Raw genomic sequence first — 17,729 nt, 5'->3', positions numbered from 1 at the left:
TACTGTTTAAAATTTCCTTTCATGCTTTAACGGTAATTTTGAAGTTCGATCAGTCTGATGGGAATAACCCCTATGTATTTTATAGAAGAAGGTGTTAAGTTCCATGCCGGTCACTTCCAGGTGCGATCTGCAGAAAGATTTATAAATATATTTACACGAGCATCTTTATATACTCCTTAATGGAGCCGCCCGGTAGTGCAATGCATGTGTATATAAGTGAATGAATGGTTGTGTGGAGCCCTTTGAGTTTAGAATTCTCGACCGGATTGTCCAGACGATCTCGAGCTGCTTAACAGGTTTGACCAGTGCGTAACAGCTGTCTTTTACGATCGTACACAGTTGTTAGTGTTTTGTGTACGTGTATATGCTGGGGTTTACATTTTACACTGACTCCAAGAATGGCTCATTTACATGGTTAGTGCCTTTATGCTTAGTCCGGCAAGTGTGTAGACGAGTAGGCTAACGATGTTTCTGAGTAAATTCTTATATGTCATAGTGTCCTGCGTTTAATCACTTGTTGCTATATGGTAAATAATAAAATTAACCTTCTAAAACTTTCACTCTATTTCTTGTATTCGTACAGCAAAGTATGATCAGTAGGTTGATCTAACTTCTTACTTTACTAATCTTTAAGGACCTTCAAATATTGTGGTATCCTCGCTTTGAAAAAACGATTTATTTTTCAAACGACCCTGACCGCTTAAAAGGGAACTGATGATGCTTTGTTTATAATTAAGGGAATTTCCTAAACTTTTAGTGTCCAGTAGAAAGTAGACCATACAATATTCCATAGTGCGGTCAATGTTTGGAGTACATCGAGGAATTGAAAGAGAAGAGAAATGATCCACACTGCAGCCAGACGCTATCTGTTCGTTCAACTTCGGAACTGGTTCGACCAGTGACGATCGACCGTCGTTTAAATGTGGGAATTTCAGCAGCATTTAAATGGTTATGTTGGTGATTGTGAGATTGTCCCCCTAAGGAACGCCGTTTGTGATGTGAGATCTACGGTGAGTGACCAGCGCCGGGGCTGCACTGGAAAAGCAAGCACGTGGTTTCCGTTCTTTGAACTAGCTGTACGCAACGTGCTAACAAAAACGTAGCTCAATTCAGGCTCTCTCATTTCTACGCAGCTCGTGGGAATTCCACTTTATCGTTCGTTTTACTGTTATTTCAATGGACGGAGAGTTTTCACTGCCCCAAACTGCTTACGTTTTATCAAAAAATCCACCAAAAAAGTGTCATTCAAAAAATTTCCGTAATGTTTGGCTTGATAACCGGATTTTCTGGTGTTGCTCAGGAAATTTCCAGGTGATGGTAGATTTTACATCCTAAGGTGGGAGGTACCTAACGTGAATTAAGATGTTTTTTTGATGCCTAACTGTTTGTAGTATTTGTGTTATCATCAAGCATATGTTTGACTCCATGAGTTTTACAAATGAATAAGATCAGAATGGCAATTGGAACTTTTATTACACCGTTCTATTTATTATTTTTGTTTTAATAATATAATTTCATTGTAGTAGGTACTGTTGAGGTACTTCAGGTATATGAGTGGCAATTTATGGCCGCAAAAATGTCGTTTCAAAGTGAGATTGTACGTATTTTTAGCAATATTTACTTAAACTATACCGTTTTACTTTATAATCACTATCTAACTCTAACCATCAGTAGCTTCTCAATCCTCTAGATTGCTCAAAATCCAGTCCATGTAGCTCTCCACACGGGTGTACACGCCGGGGGCGCTCTTCTTGCCGCAGGAATTTAGTCCAAACGACACCACACCGTACTGAACGTAACGCGCATTAATGCTGACCGACTTGAGCGGCCCTCCCGAGTCACCGATGCAATTTTCCGATAGATTTTTCACCCCGATGGCGCACATCTGCGTGTCGATAAGGCGCACGTGCTTGTCCTCCTCGGTGAGCTGTGTTTGGCATTCGTCCAGCGGTACCAGCTGCTGTTCGGCGAACTGCAGTTTGTTGGAGAACAGACTGTTCTCGGTGGATCCCCAGCCGGTAACGTAGTACGAGGGGATGATCGTCTGCAATGCGTCTCCCACAGGAAGACAGATCGGCTTCACATCTGCAGATAAATGAATAGGCAGATGTACACATCCCTCACGTTTGTGATGCACTCTTTGGAGTAGTTCGAAAAGTACTTACTTTCATTCAAAGTTGCTGCCCGAGCCAGGCGAAGCAGTGCAATGTCGTTCTGCTTCCGCCTCGCACTGTAACCCTCGTGCATGATATCACGCTCGACGGCAATGTCTTGCGGGGCCGGGGCACACTCCTCGTTCCGCAGATCGCAATCGATTGTCCGATTCAGCTCAAATTCCCCGAGGCGCACGAAATCACTGTGACGATAAAAATTATGAGAATCGTCCTACGATAAGAGACAGATGAGGAAGCAATTCGTTACATACAATACTCTGCTCTTGACACAGTGCGCCGCCGTCAAGACGTAACGATCGTTGATCAGTGAACCACCGCAGATCCATTTTCCCTGACTACGGAGCAGCGCCATCCAAGGGTATTGGAACAGCTTAGCGTTACTGCCAAACGCGATTCGATCCTCCGAATACGGACCACAATTCTCTAGGTCGAGCAGATCTAGTCTTTGCGTCAACTTTCCGGCTGGCGTGGTCACAGCAGGCTGGGTGCAGCAAACCTTGTAGACCTATCGAGACGGCGAGAATGGTTGGTTCGAAGCAATCGGAGACGGTTTAGTAGGCTATGGTAACTATACTGCACTACACTTGCTAGCTAGTAATATGCTTACATTGACACCATTGGATGATTCCCGTTGACAAAAGCGATTCTTAAATTCTTCCCTAATGCTAGGAGACCACTTGGCGGGTTCGTTGTAATATGGTCCAAACCGGTCGCACTGTCGAATATCGATGCAGGTGTCTCCATCGCTGCACCGATTAAACACTTATAGGAAACACAACTAATCAGCTTTGGGCACAGTAGAACAATGACAACTAACAACGTGTATGGTAACTTACTTGTCACAGCAGTTTGACAGGCGACGATCGCCAACAGCGACAACACCTGAGCGGTTGATTGCATTTTGCAGCGTTCACTCGATTGATCTTCGCCTCAATAGCCCGCAGCTTTAATGAGGGGTTGCTCTATACTGCCGGTTACTTTTATAAGCGAACAATCATTCCCCCCACCGGTCGAGGGGGTCTACCGTCAAGACCTCAAGTTTGATTGTGCTTGTGCTGCATCGTTGCACGGGTGTGTCTAAATTAAAAAAGAGGGGAATTATTTAAGGGGTAGCGAAGTACTGGAGCGGATGTATGGGTATCTATTTTTAATGTGCGGGAAGCAATAACATCTATCGCGGCACGCGACACATGATGTTGGAGGCGCGAACTTGCGATCTCTTGACCGGTATGACGTGTTCACTTTGGAAATCAGGGGAAAGATACGGATTTTCTTTTCTATTTCGCAGGTACTACGTTCAGATCCGCAATGCGTCATGGCAGCTTATCGGACGGAACGTGTCAGATATCTGAGATATTCTCGAATTAATAACCTAGATGAATCAATTGATTCATATCGTAGCATAAGCATAATGAATTTTGTTGCTTTTCTCTATTTTTTTTATTTTTTTATTTAATTTATTTACTAAAGAATAAAGATAGAAGTAGCCCATGCACCTGCAGAGATACAAGTTTTGAGTTTTTAGGATTCTAAACCACTTGTGCACTGCAGTTCTCCTTCATTCTTCTAGATTCTCCAAAATCCAGTCGATGAAGCTTGCCACTCGGGTATAGATTCCAGGGAAAGGGTCCTTCCCGCAGGAAAATAAACCATACGAAATGACTCCGTACTGGACGTAGTAACCAGTACCTGTTCTTGTTAGCAGGGGTCCACCGGAGTCACCTCGACAGTGTTCGGACATATTAGCCGCTCCCAAAGCACACACTTGAGTGTTAGTGTTGCGAATGTATTTATCTACCTGAGCAATCCATGTGTTGCATGCATCCTGCGGCAACAAGTTCACTTCGGCACTCTGCAGTTTTCCAGACATCATACCGTTTTCCGTTTGATCCCAGCTGGTCACTTTATACCACGGCTCATTTTCTTTCAGTTCTGGCGTAACCGGCAGACAGATGGGTTTCACATCTTGTTGATACAGGAAACAGGAGAATTTGATTGATGATTTCGCTGTGAAAGTTGGTGTATGGTGAAAATATTGTGGGTTTATACTCATTTTTTGTTAACGTTGCCTGATGTGCAAGCCTTATAAGTGCGATGTCATTCTGTTTGCGTCTAGAATTGTAATTCTTGTGAATGATGGCACGATCGATTGGAATATCTTGCGGAGCGGGAGCACAACCCCAACCCAACTGGTCACAATCGATCCGCTGACTTAGGTCGAACTCTCCCAGGCGCACGAAATTTCTACAAAATAAATCAATTCCGGATGGAACGATTAGATCTTTCCTCTTATGGTGAAGTAGTTGCAGATAACGTACAACTTTTCATTCTTCACACAGTGCGCCGCGGTCAGGATGTAGCGCTCGTTTATCAATGTTCCCAAGCACAGCCAGATTTTATGATCATGTAGCAGCGCTATCCAAGGGTGTTGGTACAACTTAGTCTCGGTTTCGTACGCGTCCCGCGTACTTAATACTAAACCGCAAATTTGCGGATCTAGAAGCTCCTCCTGTCTTTTTTTCACACTTGCACAGCAAACCTTGTATACCTTAAAAAATATACTTGCATTAAAAGCATAAGTGCTAAAGATGAAAGTCCTTCATATGCAATCGAACACTCACTTTCATTAAAACTTCTATCTTATTACTGCAGTGTAGAGTTTTAAGTTCCCTTCTTAGGCTCTTGGACCAAGAATTCAATTTATAGAGGTATGGGGCAAACCGATCACACTTGCGAATGTCAACACATTCGTACCCAATCGGGCACTTGTTGGACGCTGAAAGAAACGCAACTTTACAAACGAAATTGATTGATCAGTGGTTGAGATTTACTTGCTAAAACGATCCAGTAGGCGATAATCAGCAACAACCAGGTAACCAGATTGACCGAATGCATGATTCTGCGTTTTTGGGGTACGGCGCTTCACTCGTCGACTTTTCTCGTTGAATACTTCGGATAGTTATGTGCGGTCCTTTGAGGATGCATATCATATTTATAGGTCATAGGTCCCCATTTCCCGGGGTACGCATTCATTTTCTCATGAAAAAGCTTTCAATGATAGGAACTGGAAGTTGGAAGGTCTATCTCGGCCTGCAATGTCCATCCGCTCCATGAGGAGAACTGTTTCTTGTTGATACTGTTCATAGCACGTCTATTACGCACCGCGCATGATATCAGAATGTTAGCGTACGCCTTAGGTTAGTACTTTCTTTTTAAAGAACTCTTCTACATGTTTACTTTCGAAAACAGTGAGATATTTATGGTTTGATGCGTTGAATTTGGTACACTCTTACCGAGGTACAGTTGTGGTACATTTACATTTAGATTTGTGATATCCTTTCTTTGAATGTCGCTGTATGCTTCAAATCTTACATCATGCATGATAACCTACATAGAATGAGTTTTTGCTAACATTACACTTATGCAATTACATATCACAATATATCACGCATGTACCAAGTTCCTGGTTTTAATTAGAATGGAATGGTATGGTAGAATAATTAAACGTGTGATTCATGTGTGTGATTTTCTTCAATTCGCAAATGTATAAGATGAAATAATTGAGAAATATCTCAACATTTTTTCACATATTCTTTTTATAGTTGCTGAACCTAATTTATTCCAGTAAAAATTAAGATAACAGTAACAGATATTTTTTAACAAAATAAATAGTAACAGTAAGCCTCGTTTTCCTTCAGTTTTATGAACGAACGCACTTGATTCAAACTGTGGGACTTGACCTCTCTCCCAGAAGAGCTAGTGTAGATCGATGATCAGTCGTTCGTAATACCGGGCGATGCTAGACTCGAAATTGAGAGCTGCTGCGCCATGGTTATTCCCTTACTCTATTCCTCTAGTTTGTCCAAAATCCAGTCGACGAAGCTCTCCACTCGAATATACGTTCCAGGGTAACGCACATTGCCGCAGAAAGCTGTCCCATACGCAAAAATTCCGTACTGGACGTAGCGATAGCGACCGGCGTTTTTGCTGATTGTTTGCAGTGGTCCTCCAGCATCACCGAGACCGTTTGCAGACAGAACACCGGTTGCACACACTAGCGTGTTAGTGTGACGTATGCGTTTAGGTTTGTCGGGTAACCACTGTTTGCATGCATCGTGGGACAAGAGGGCCATTTTGGTACGCTGCAGACTGCGAGACATTGTACAATTTTCCATTCGTCCCCAGCCGACTGCGCTAAACATACGAAAATGCTTCCTCATCGAAGGCGTTACCGGCAGACAGATTGGCGTCACATCTAGTTAGCATAGAAAAAGCATACATAGAGAGATTACACGCTTGTGCATGGTAAACATTGTGGGGGTTTCTACTTGCTTTCGTTCAAAGTTACCGCTTTTGCAAGCCGTAGCAGTGCGATATTATTCCCCTTGGGTCGGGTATGATAATTTTCGTGAATGATAATACGCTCGATGGAAATATTTTGCGGAGCGGGGGCGCATTGCATACCCGATTGGTCACAATCGATCGGTTCACCTAGATTGAACTCTCCCAGGGTCACGTGTTCTCTGCACAGTTAAAGAATTCCTTTGTTACAAGAAGATCTTTAAGCTCAAGCAGAAGGAGTTGCAGATTACGTACAAAGTTTGATTCTTGACACAGTGCGCCGTAGTCAGGATATAGCGCTCGTTGATCAATGTTCCAGCGCATCGCCAGCCATCCTGATACCTTAGCAGCGCCATCCAAGGGTTTTGATAAAGCCGAGACTCGTTTCCGTACGCGATTTGAGCATCGAATGGTGATCCACAATTTTGTAGATCAAGTAACTCCTCTCGCCTTCTCCTCACTTTTTCGCAGCAAACCGTATATACCTGACGACAGAGCACGATCAACAATGTTGAATCACGTGACTTAAGAACAGTGTATCTGCAATATCCTTTATGGTGAAGATACACTTTCTTCGCATTCGGTTAAATACTTACATTATTAGTACCAACTTCGGGGTTTTTGCATACCCGACTGTGAAGATCTTCCATTAGGCTCTCAGGCCACATATCCGGCCTATTGAGTTTTGGAGCAAAGTGATCACACTTGCGAATGTCGATACACTCGTACCCGTCGTCGCACTTATTGTCTGCTGAATGAAACGGAACCGATTTATCAGTGGTTGCGAACAGCAAACCAATTGACTCTCACCTGCTAAACCTGTGTGGTAGGCGGTGATCAGCAACAGCCAGAATAGAAGCTTTGTCGATTCCATGACTTTGCGCTTTTTGAGTAATGTACTTACTACTTACGTACTACTTTTTCGTAGGCCGCTTTCAATATGAATGAGCGGATTTTTCAGGGTGGGGCCGTATTTATTGGTCCCGTTTAGTCTACTCCAACTAGCTGATGTTTTTGATAAAGATGTCAGCATGTTTGCTTCATAGGAAACATCATTGTATCGACCCATTGGTTGGTACACCAATGGTCTTTTGACCGTCAAATCCGGTTCCGGTTCCGGTTATCGCTGTGTGCTTCTAAGGTTGCAGTGGATTTATTACGATAAAGTTACAGCTTGGCCGGTTCGTTGTCAACAATTGTTACAGAAGTAGGCGTAAAATTCCGTAGAAAATTACTTTCCAATTGCCCTTTATTGTTCCGGGTATCCAACATGGAGTCTTCAACATGGATTCTCGCGGCAGATGGCTGATTTTGTTAGCTGGATCAGGTTTATCCCATGCTCGTAAATTTTCCGTTCGAGATCGAATTTTATTAAATAAACGTAAACGTATTAAATAAACGTCAAACGAGGCTGGCTTGAGGTTGAAAAATAAGAGGGATATTTTTATTTCGTCGCTTTTAAGAAATCGGTCTCATATTTTCAATATAAACTTTCACTGAACATTTTTTTTAGCATTATTTTTTTAGCATAATTTCTTCTTCTTTTATATCCGAATTTATTTTTGGTATGGAACTGTGTTTTTGTTTAGTATACGTGTGAATCTGGCTACGCAGAATGGATTATCCTTTTCTTCTTTTTACTGCGATCATAAGTTCCACGATTACGCGTTATCGCATTCACTGGCTAGTTCCCATACTTGGCCATGTGTCTGTCACATGTCTGAGCATGAATAACGCCAGGCTCACTTTACGCGTCGAATGTCACTTATCTATGTTTCTCGGGAAGCTACTTTCAATTACATATATCAACGTTCTCCTCACCGTCAGGTAATGATTCTGTTCCTTATCTTTTGTGGGGTTTGCTAGTTTCTTTGCGCACGCATTATGTTCATTTGGTTCAAGTTGATAAACATTACACATTTATTCACTCTTAAAAGCTGCGAAATGATCTTATTTTGATGATTCTCCTTTTTTTTTATTGGTATTCCTCTACAACTGTCGTCAACGTGATTTGTCTTTTCGGGAAGTCGGTGAGTGGTACATGATTGTTCATACGATCGCTAGTGCTTTTTCATATCTTCGCAAAATGGTTATGATGGCTTTAATGATGGCAGTCTAAAGCAGCATACCGCTGCAAACAGTGAGCACGTGCTGTACCGATCAGCATTGTCATAGGAACCATTACAACAAACATTTTCCATTGAGTCTGGCCTGCTAAATAGGAAGCTTCATCCGTTCTGTCACTCCTACTCTGCTAAAAGTCTGGGCGATCAGTCGCTAAATATAGCTTGAGCAGTTTCCGGAAAGTTTGAAGCAGAAGTATTTTCCAGTCGTCGTTTATGGTTGCGATTACCCATTAAGAGTGTACGGCAGGGGTTTTCTGGGCAGATGTGTTTTTGCCGTTTTTGAGGCCGAAACAGGTTTCTCCCAGATTCGCGTCAATTCCGTTCGGTGTGTTGACACAACGTTTGTAAAATGGGTCGATTTATTTGAGCAAACACGTGATTGAAAAATGTGTGGGATGTCATTTGAAGAAGTCGCATCAAATAAGAAGTAGACACTACTTGCAATCGATCTGTATGCGATGACTAACCTATTTCAGCTTGATTCTAGATACTGTATCATTATAATGACATGTTGCTAATTTCAAAATATTAGTCATTGCTATGGTAGAATGGTCAACGCGTGATTCATGTGTGTGATCTTTTCAAATTCTTAGTTGGACACCTCCACTTTCTGCAGCTTTTTATAAAAGTTCTGACAAGGAAACACCCTGTTGAATGATACGTAATTCTGAAAGAATGGGGATGCTTCAAATAAAAAGATCCAACCGAGAAACTACAAACTTAAAAATAATATAAAAAGATTAGTCTCATCATCTCATACGAATCATATTGGTTATCAAAGCTTGATCATTAAAAAACGAAATAAGGGTTCGAGAGGGGGTCCCCCCTTCCCATGTTGATAATTTTAATAGTTATATTTTTTTTTCAAAGTATTAATTCTTTCATGCACTGTTTGATCTAGTTACTGTTAGGAATTAAACACAAGACAATATAACTCTACTTTTTTTTATTAAACTTTATATATCAACTTTACTGTTAAGCCGATTTATAGTAATTAAAACAACAAGGTTTTACTTTTTATAAATGTTTTTTCATAGTTGTATTTAATATATTATGTTGAGGTTTTTTTTAATGGCAATGCGATGAACGCAGGATTATTTTCCGCAATCAGTTAGTCCGTCCCTTCAGTTCTTTTCTCGCCCCCGTGCTAGTGTCTGGCACCTCAGGCTTCCTATCTAATATCCAGTCGATGTAGCTTTCCACACGGGTGTACACGCCCGGGGCTGATTTCTTGCCGCATGAATTCAATCCATAAGACACAACCCCGTACTGCACGAATCGCGCACTAACGCTCACCGATTTCAGCGGTCCACCGGAGTCCCCGACACAATTGTCCGACAGAGCCCTGGCACCGATGGCGCACACCTGTGTGTCGAAGAGGCGCATGTACTTGTCTTCCTCGTGCAGCCGCGTTAGGCATTCATCGTTGGGCATTAGGTTCAATTCGGTGAACTGAAGCTTGTTGGAGGAAATGGCATTCTGTGTCGATCCCCAGCCGGCCACGTAGTAAGTGGACAGTTTCGTCTGCATCGCAGGCGCCACCGGAAGACAGATTGGGACGACACCTGATGAATAAATGAAGGTCCATTTTTTATTGTTGTTACTTCCCTCTGCGTGTCCGTACTTACTTTCGTGCAGAGTTGCTGGTCGGGCAAGCCGTAAGAGCGCGATGTCATTCACCCTTCGCCGGACGCTGTACTCCTCATGGATGATGACACGTTCGACTGTGATGTCCTGAGGTTCGGGAGCACACACCTCTTGCCGAAGGTCGCAGTCGATCGCTTGGTTCAGCTCCAACTCTCCCAGACGCACGTAGTCACTGTGAAGAGAGCGTTCAAGGTAACAGTCTGTGAGCTAACCGCAAAAGAGGACGAATCCGTGTAGATGGCACATACATAGCCCTATGGTGCACGCAGTGTGCTGCCGTCAGGACATATCGTTCGTTGATCAATGTACCGCCACAGATCCAATGGCCACGGCTACGCAGCAACGCCATCCAGGGAAATTGAAAAAGCCTTGCATTTTTACCGAACGCGATTCGATCATCTGAGTACGCACCACATCGATCTAGATCAAGGAGGTCTAGTCTAGTCTTTAATCCTCTCGCGGGTGGACAACACACTTTAAAAACCTGCCGGAAATGAGTACCACACTAAGTCATCATGATGAAGATTAGATTTTTCAGTGGTACTTACATTCACACCATTTATTGACTCCCGCTGGCAGACCCGTGTTCGAAAGTCTTCCTTGAGCATAGCGGACCATTTGCTTGGCTCGGTGTGGTACGGACCAAAACGGTCACAGTTACGAATGTCGATGCAAGTATCTCCATTGCTGCACCTGTTGAACACTAGTGAGAGACACAAGTGGTAAACGGAAGAAATAACGCAGAGGCCATCATACTCAAATTATTTTACTTACTTGCCGCAGCAGTTTGGCAGGCGACGATCGCCAACAGTGACAACGCCAGACCGGTAGATTGCATTGTGCAGCGTTCACGCGATGATCTTCGAAATGAACGGTTCAAGCTATAGTGAGACGTTGTGGTAAACTGCCGGTTGTTTATATAAGCGAATGATCACACCCCCCCAACCGGGGGTTGGTGTCTATCTTCAGACCTCTCGATGGGTGTGTGTGTGTAATTGAATAGGGGAGTTTTAAGGGCACAACTTGTTAGACGGCCTAATGTGTGTTTGTGTCCGTTATTTATGCGAGGGGAATTCCTCTATAACTACCAGCTAGAGGCCTGTTTGAAGGCGCGATTTTATGACGTCTCTTTTATGAGAAATGAAATACACCCAAACCTTTACGAAGCGAGGGGAACATCATGAATATCGCGATCATGTTTTGTCATGTGTTTGGGGGAAGGACATCCTTTGAAGGGAGTATTCCATTTTTCGGATCATTAATGAGAATTTTTAAGTATTCATTTAAAATGCACATTGAAGATTTATGATTTAAGAAAAATTGAAACACTGACACAATTTAAAAATGAATACCAGGCTACTTCGATATTATTGTGTTTTGTCGTTGTTTGCTGTTGTCTGACACACCACACTACTTAGACCTAATTTGATTGTACCTGTTCCGCTTTAAAAAACTTCATCCAGTGTTTTCTTTGTGAAATGCTACCTCAGGGCTCCAATTTTCCTAAAATCCAATCGATATAGCTTTCCACCCGAGTGTACACGCCCGGGGCTGACTTTTTACCGCAGGACGCTAGACCAAACGATACCACTCCGTACTGGACGATCCGGGCGTTCTTGCTTATGGTTTTCAACGGTCCACCAGAGTCACCGACGCAGTTATCCGACAATGCCCTCGCACCGATGGCGCACACCTGTGTGTCGTAGAGGCGCACGCTACCGACTTCTTCTTGTAGTCGCTTTAGACAATCATCCTTGGTCATCACGTTCACCAAAGTGAAGCGGAGCTTGTCGGAGAACAGTGCATTTTCCGTAGATCCCCAACCGGCCACAAGGAATGTCGAATGTACCGTTTGCATGGCAGGCGTTACTGGGAGACAGATTGGGACGACACCTTGTGCGAAAACGAAACACAGTCAAGCGACATGCTTTCTACACTCCCGGATGATAGCATACGAGTTCTCGATACTTACTATCATTCAATAAGGCAGGTTGGGCTAAACGAAGCAGCGCGATATCGTTCACTTTTCGACGACTATTGTATTCCTCGTGCATGATAACACGTTCGACAGCAATATCTTGAGGTTCGGCAGCACAAAAATCGTCCAGCCCGTCACAGTCGATCGTTTGGTTGAGGTCTAACTCTCCCAGACGTACGTAATCTCTGTGGAGAAAAATCGATCGGTAACATTCTTTCGTTCGACCCAAATCTAAAGGTATGGGGGGTTTTGTAAGGTTAAAGGTACTTACAGTTCTCTATTTCTCACGCAGTGCGCCGCCGTCAGGACATATCTTTCGTTGATCAGCGTCCCACCACAGATCCAAAGTCCGCTGCTACGCAGCAAGGCCATCCAAGGAAACTGCAACAGCCTTGCAGTATATCCTCCTGAGATTCGATCTTCCGAGCTAATACCACACCCGTCCAAATCGAGCAGCTCTATTCCCCGTTTGGAGGGGCAGCAAACTCTATGAACCTACAGAAGAATTGGATTCCATCAATACAGATTGGTTATCAGCCCAAAAAAACAGTTGAAGTGATCTCGGCTATTTCGTAGCACGTCAACTAGCGAAAACGAAATTTACTCGATCCCGCACATTTAATACTATTTGCGTACTTTCGTCACAATCAGATCAATAAATTCAAAATGTTACTCACAAACACACCCTGCACTGATTCACGCTCGCAGATTCGGCTGCGGTATTCATTTTTAAGGCTTTCTGTCCATTTGCTAGGTACAGTGTGGTGTGGACCAAACAAATCGCACTGGCGAATGTCGATGCATGCGTCTCCATTGTGGCATTCGTTGTATTCTAAAAGAGATTTCGTGAATCTTATATGTTGTGTAAAGCAAAAGGGTAGCAAATACTTACTTTCTACCACCGCCTGACAGGAAACGATCGCCAACAACCACAACACTGAACTGATTGAATACATTTGCACCGCGTTCCTTCGGGATGATGGTACCGGCTTGATCGATGATTCTCGCGAACGACGCTTGCGGATGTAATGATCGATCCCGGAGGGCACCTCGGTATTTTATTGCCGACCTTCCATCTCTCCTGCAGATAGGGGCCTATGTATGATCAGCATACAAAGCATTATGAGTCGCTTTTTATGACGTCACACAGCCAGACTGTGGTCTGGTGGTGTGCAGCCCGTGACCACCAATACACAAGAGAAACAGTTAATTGAATACCGGCGGCGGCGCCACTTCCACCGACATTAAAGGTGAAGGTTTATTAACCGGCAACACAGATTGATGCCTGCTAAATGGTTGTACCATCAGTAGCTGGCTACCACTCTTCACCGTGGTAGGGATGCTACCGATTTGGGTGATTTGTTTTGACGGAGAGGGGGGTTATCTGTAATGTTTTGTCGCGCAAGGAGTGTTTCAAAGAATTGGGTTTCCCTGAAGGCGCGGAGAGGGTGACATGATCGTGCTAACTATCGCACAACAAACCACAAAAACGAAGAACCATAACCAAAAGAAGGGACTGTTTCTCTTTTTTGTTGCCAACAATTTTCAACACATCAAATGTAGCCACGATTTCATTATGGTTTATAATCATTCAGATGATGCCGGGTGTGGAGACATGTGGATAAAATTTGAAAACAAAAAGGAATTTTCGGGTTTTGTGCCTGTTGGCTATACGGCTTTCCCTAATATAGCGGTATTCCCATGGCATAGCATCCAGGGCGTAACGGCAAGGAAGGAACGAGCTAAGATGCATCATACATACCACACTTAACAACCATTTAAGTAAATTCCCTTGCAAGATTCTCGTTCTCAAATGTTCTTACAACAACTTTGTTTCTGTTTTGTTTTTTTAGGTTAGTCATCGCTTAAAGGGGAATCCTTGGTGTGACAAATATGTGGGATCCTACCCACATTGCATGAGAATGCTTCTTTCTTGTGAAATGCAATATATTTGTTTATAACATTTTTATGAGTTTATAAGAATGTAAAACGATTGTTGGATAAGATAACATGTGTTTTTTTTCTCAAGAAATTTTTTTTTGAACGAAAAGGCTGAATACACTTTGTGTTGTGTAAATTGCTGGAATTGTACTACAATTTGATGAGTGCACACCTCAGTCCTCCAGTTTATCCACTATCCAGTCGATAAAGCTTTCCACTCTGGTGTATACGCCAGCGTTTGACTGTTTTCCGCAGGCGCTCAAGCCAAACGACACCACTCCGTACTGCACGAGGCGTCCATTTTTGCCAAGCGATTTAAGTGGTCCACCAGTATCGGCGGAACAATAATCCGAATGGTTATTCACGCTCCTGGCGCATACCTGTGTATCGGAAATTTGTACCAAATGATCCTCTTTGCGTATCTGCATCTGGCATTCATCCTTCGGTACCAGGATCAGTTTTGTATGATGCAGTACGTTGGAATGCTTTTTATATTCCCTAGTACCCCATCCGGCTACGTAATATGTCGCCACTGCTGGCTCCATTTCGGGCGTCACCGGAAGACAGATAGGGATCACATCTGAGGGAAAATGGAGCATGGAACATGGGTCAGTGCAACGCCATCTACCTGGCCGGAAACGTACTTTCGTTCTCGGTTGCTGCATGGACAAGCCGTAGCAGCGCGATATCGTTCACTTTTCGTCGGACGCTGTATTCCTCATGGATGATAGTACTCTCGATGGCAATATCTTGCGGGATCGGGGCACATTCTGCCCTCGGGAAGCAATCGATCGGTTGGTTGAGATCGAACTCACCCAACCGCACAATATCGCTGTAAAGAATGAAAATTCAATTCGGAATGTGCGATCAAAGGAACGGTTTTGGTATCCTTACATCGTCGTATCTTTGACACATTGTGCGGCCGTAAGCACGTATCGAACGTTGATCAGCGTACCGCCACAAATCCACGAACCATAACTACGTAGCAACGCCATCCAAGGAAATTGGAACAGCACAGTAATCGCGACTCGATCCTCGGAATACACGCCACAACCCTGCAGATCGAGCAGATCTATTCTTCTTCGCCACTCTCTCGCCGGTGGAGTCGTCGAAGACTTAGGGCAGCACACTTTGAACACCTGTTGAGATAACGATGGTGATACTTCGAAAGAATCTTCGCGCTGTACTGAAGTGTTCTCACATTTCCACCGTTGGTTGACGCCTCTTTCGCACAGAACCGTGTCATGAATGTATCCTTAAGGCTTGCGTTCCATCTGGCTGGCATAGTGTGATATGGAGCAAACAAATCACACCGACGAATGTCGATACAGGGTTCTGCACTGCTGCAACTGTTGTACATTCGTTGTTGATCTTTATAAAGCAAAAAAACAGCAATGAAACCTTTGGATGATGGAAACAAATGCCATCACATACTTGTCAACACGATCTGAATGAAGAGGATCATCGTCCACAGGGAAAACACTAGAGGAATAGAATCCATAGTGAAACGATCTGAAGTGATGGCACGAACTTGAAGGAAGATACACTCAATGTTCAATGTTTCTGGTTGTTGTGTGCGATAGCGCGAGATTGACACCGGTTTTCTATAATCAAATTCTCACACCTCCATATTCAAAAACGTTGCTCATAAGGGATCGAGAGATAATTTTGTCATCTCTCTCCACGGAAAGGTTTCCGCTTCAGATTTGGACCGCTTTTGGTTGGTTCAGTTTTGTTTGACAGTGAACTTTCAAATTTGGTCGCGAAAGGAGCGTTTCCGAGAACTGGTTTTCTCACCGCACGTGGAAAGAACTGGAATCGTAAGATGAACCAAACTAAAAGAAGAGACCGGTATGAAGTCCCACTATAAACTAGAACAATCTAAAGTCGCTCTTTTTTCTTACTACAGTTTTGTATAATTTAAAAAGCATAAATCGTTGCTCTTGGCCGCTGTTCAGTTGATGGCTTTTAATTGCTCAGATAAGGCCGAAGAGCGAAAGAACGGGATGACAAAATGAAAAAGAATTAGAATTTCGGGGTTTCTGCCAGTGGTATGGGAATTTCCTAATAAAAAGAAGCGATATATCCATGCAGAGCATCGTCGAGCTTCATGACAACGACCTCACTAAGAACCGCTGTACATGCCACACGTTGAAACTATCAAACTAAATTCGCATTGGAAGCCTACGGTTGTTTAATGTTCTTACAAGAACCTTATTTCTTTCCTGTTCTTTATATTAGTCATCATGGAAACGGGTATTCCCTTGTATGACGAATACCTGCGATCCTCTTCATATTGGAAGTGAATCCCATTTCTAGCGAAAGAGCACCGTCCACTTCATTTGCACCCATGAGGGGATGTATAGGGTGTGAAAATATACGGTTGTGCAGAGAATGACGTTATTATTTCCATTCAGCATATGTACAGCGAACTGATTGGAACGTTCTAATGAAGTTTGCAAATTGTATTGTAATAGCTAACAATATTTAAAATTACTGTTACTGTTATTTTGGATTTGAAGAAAACAAAAACATGTAATTTTTGTTCTTATATCTTCCAGAGTATTTTTATTTGAACGATAGAGGCAGAATGCCTTTTTGTGAATTGCATCATCACGTCGTACAGTTTGAAAATGCCGGTTCGAGCTGGATACTGCTAAGTATCAAAGAATAAGTACAATCCTATGCGTACTTCTCAGTCCTCCAGTTTATCCAGAATCCAGTCGATGTAGCTCTCAATTCTGGTGTACACGCCGACGCCGGACTGTTTGCCGCAGGTCCTCAAGCCATACGACACCACTCCGTACTGCACGAAGCGTGCATTGTTGCTGAGCGTCTTCAGTGGTCCACCGGAGTCGCCGGAGCAATTATCCGAAAGGTTTTGTTCGCCCCTTGCGCATATCTGGGTGTCGACGACTTTCACGTAGCGATCCTCCTTCGCGATCGCCGTTTGGCACTCATCCTTCGGTACCAGAACCAGTTTAGTGAACAGCAGTACATCGGAATGAGTTTGATTTTCGGTGGTACCCCAACCGGCGACGAAGAAAAATTTAATTGCCGTCTGCTGCAGCTCGGGCGTCACCGGAAGGCAGATAGGTATCACATCTGTGGGAAAAGCAAAACATGGGTTAGTTACCAATATGTTCACTCGTTGGAGTCGTAGATACGCACTTTCGTTCTTCGTTGCATCCCGGGCTAGCCGTAGTAGGGCGATATCGTTCATTTTGCGCCGAGCGCTGTATTGCTCGTGAATGATGGTACGCTCGATACGAATGTCTTGCGGAGGTGGAGCACAGGCATCCTCCCGCGGGTCACAATCCGTTGTTTGGGATAGGTCATACTCTCCCAAGCGCACGGAATCACTGTAAAGGATGAGAACTTTATGCTATGTCTACGATCAAGGAAGGCGATGGTTGCTTACACCGTCGTATCTTTCACACAGTGTGCGGCCGTAAGAACGTATCGATCGTTGATCAGCGTGCCGCCACATATCCACGCTCCGTTGCTACGGAGCAGCGCCAT

The 17,729-nt window shown here is 43.6% G+C and overlaps 1 protein-coding gene across 1 annotated transcript; it reads right to left on the bottom strand.

The window, feature by feature from the left end:
• Window positions 1-1,678: 1,678 nt before the first annotated feature.
• LOC131267784 (uncharacterized) lies at window positions 1,679-17,729 on the bottom strand. Its single transcript, XM_058270739.1, is given in 22 exon segments — window positions 1,679-2,085; window positions 2,166-2,385; window positions 2,431-2,679; window positions 2,782-2,920; window positions 3,734-4,181; window positions 6,075-6,228; window positions 9,803-10,206; window positions 10,270-10,460; window positions 10,537-10,772; window positions 10,837-10,991; window positions 11,063-11,192; window positions 11,724-12,181; window positions 12,261-12,451; window positions 12,538-12,761; window positions 12,944-13,098; window positions 13,159-13,171; window positions 14,588-14,787; window positions 14,852-15,039; window positions 15,102-15,346; window positions 16,906-17,312; window positions 17,379-17,569; window positions 17,629-17,729. Coding segments are annotated over 22 exon segments (5,106 nt in total).

Source organism: Anopheles coustani, chromosome 2 (genome assembly GCF_943734705.1).
Source record: "Anopheles coustani chromosome 2, idAnoCousDA_361_x.2, whole genome shotgun sequence".
NCBI classification, from domain to species: Eukaryota; Metazoa; Arthropoda; class Insecta; order Diptera; family Culicidae; genus Anopheles; species Anopheles coustani.
This window is presented reverse-complemented; position numbering and strand designations above follow the sequence as displayed.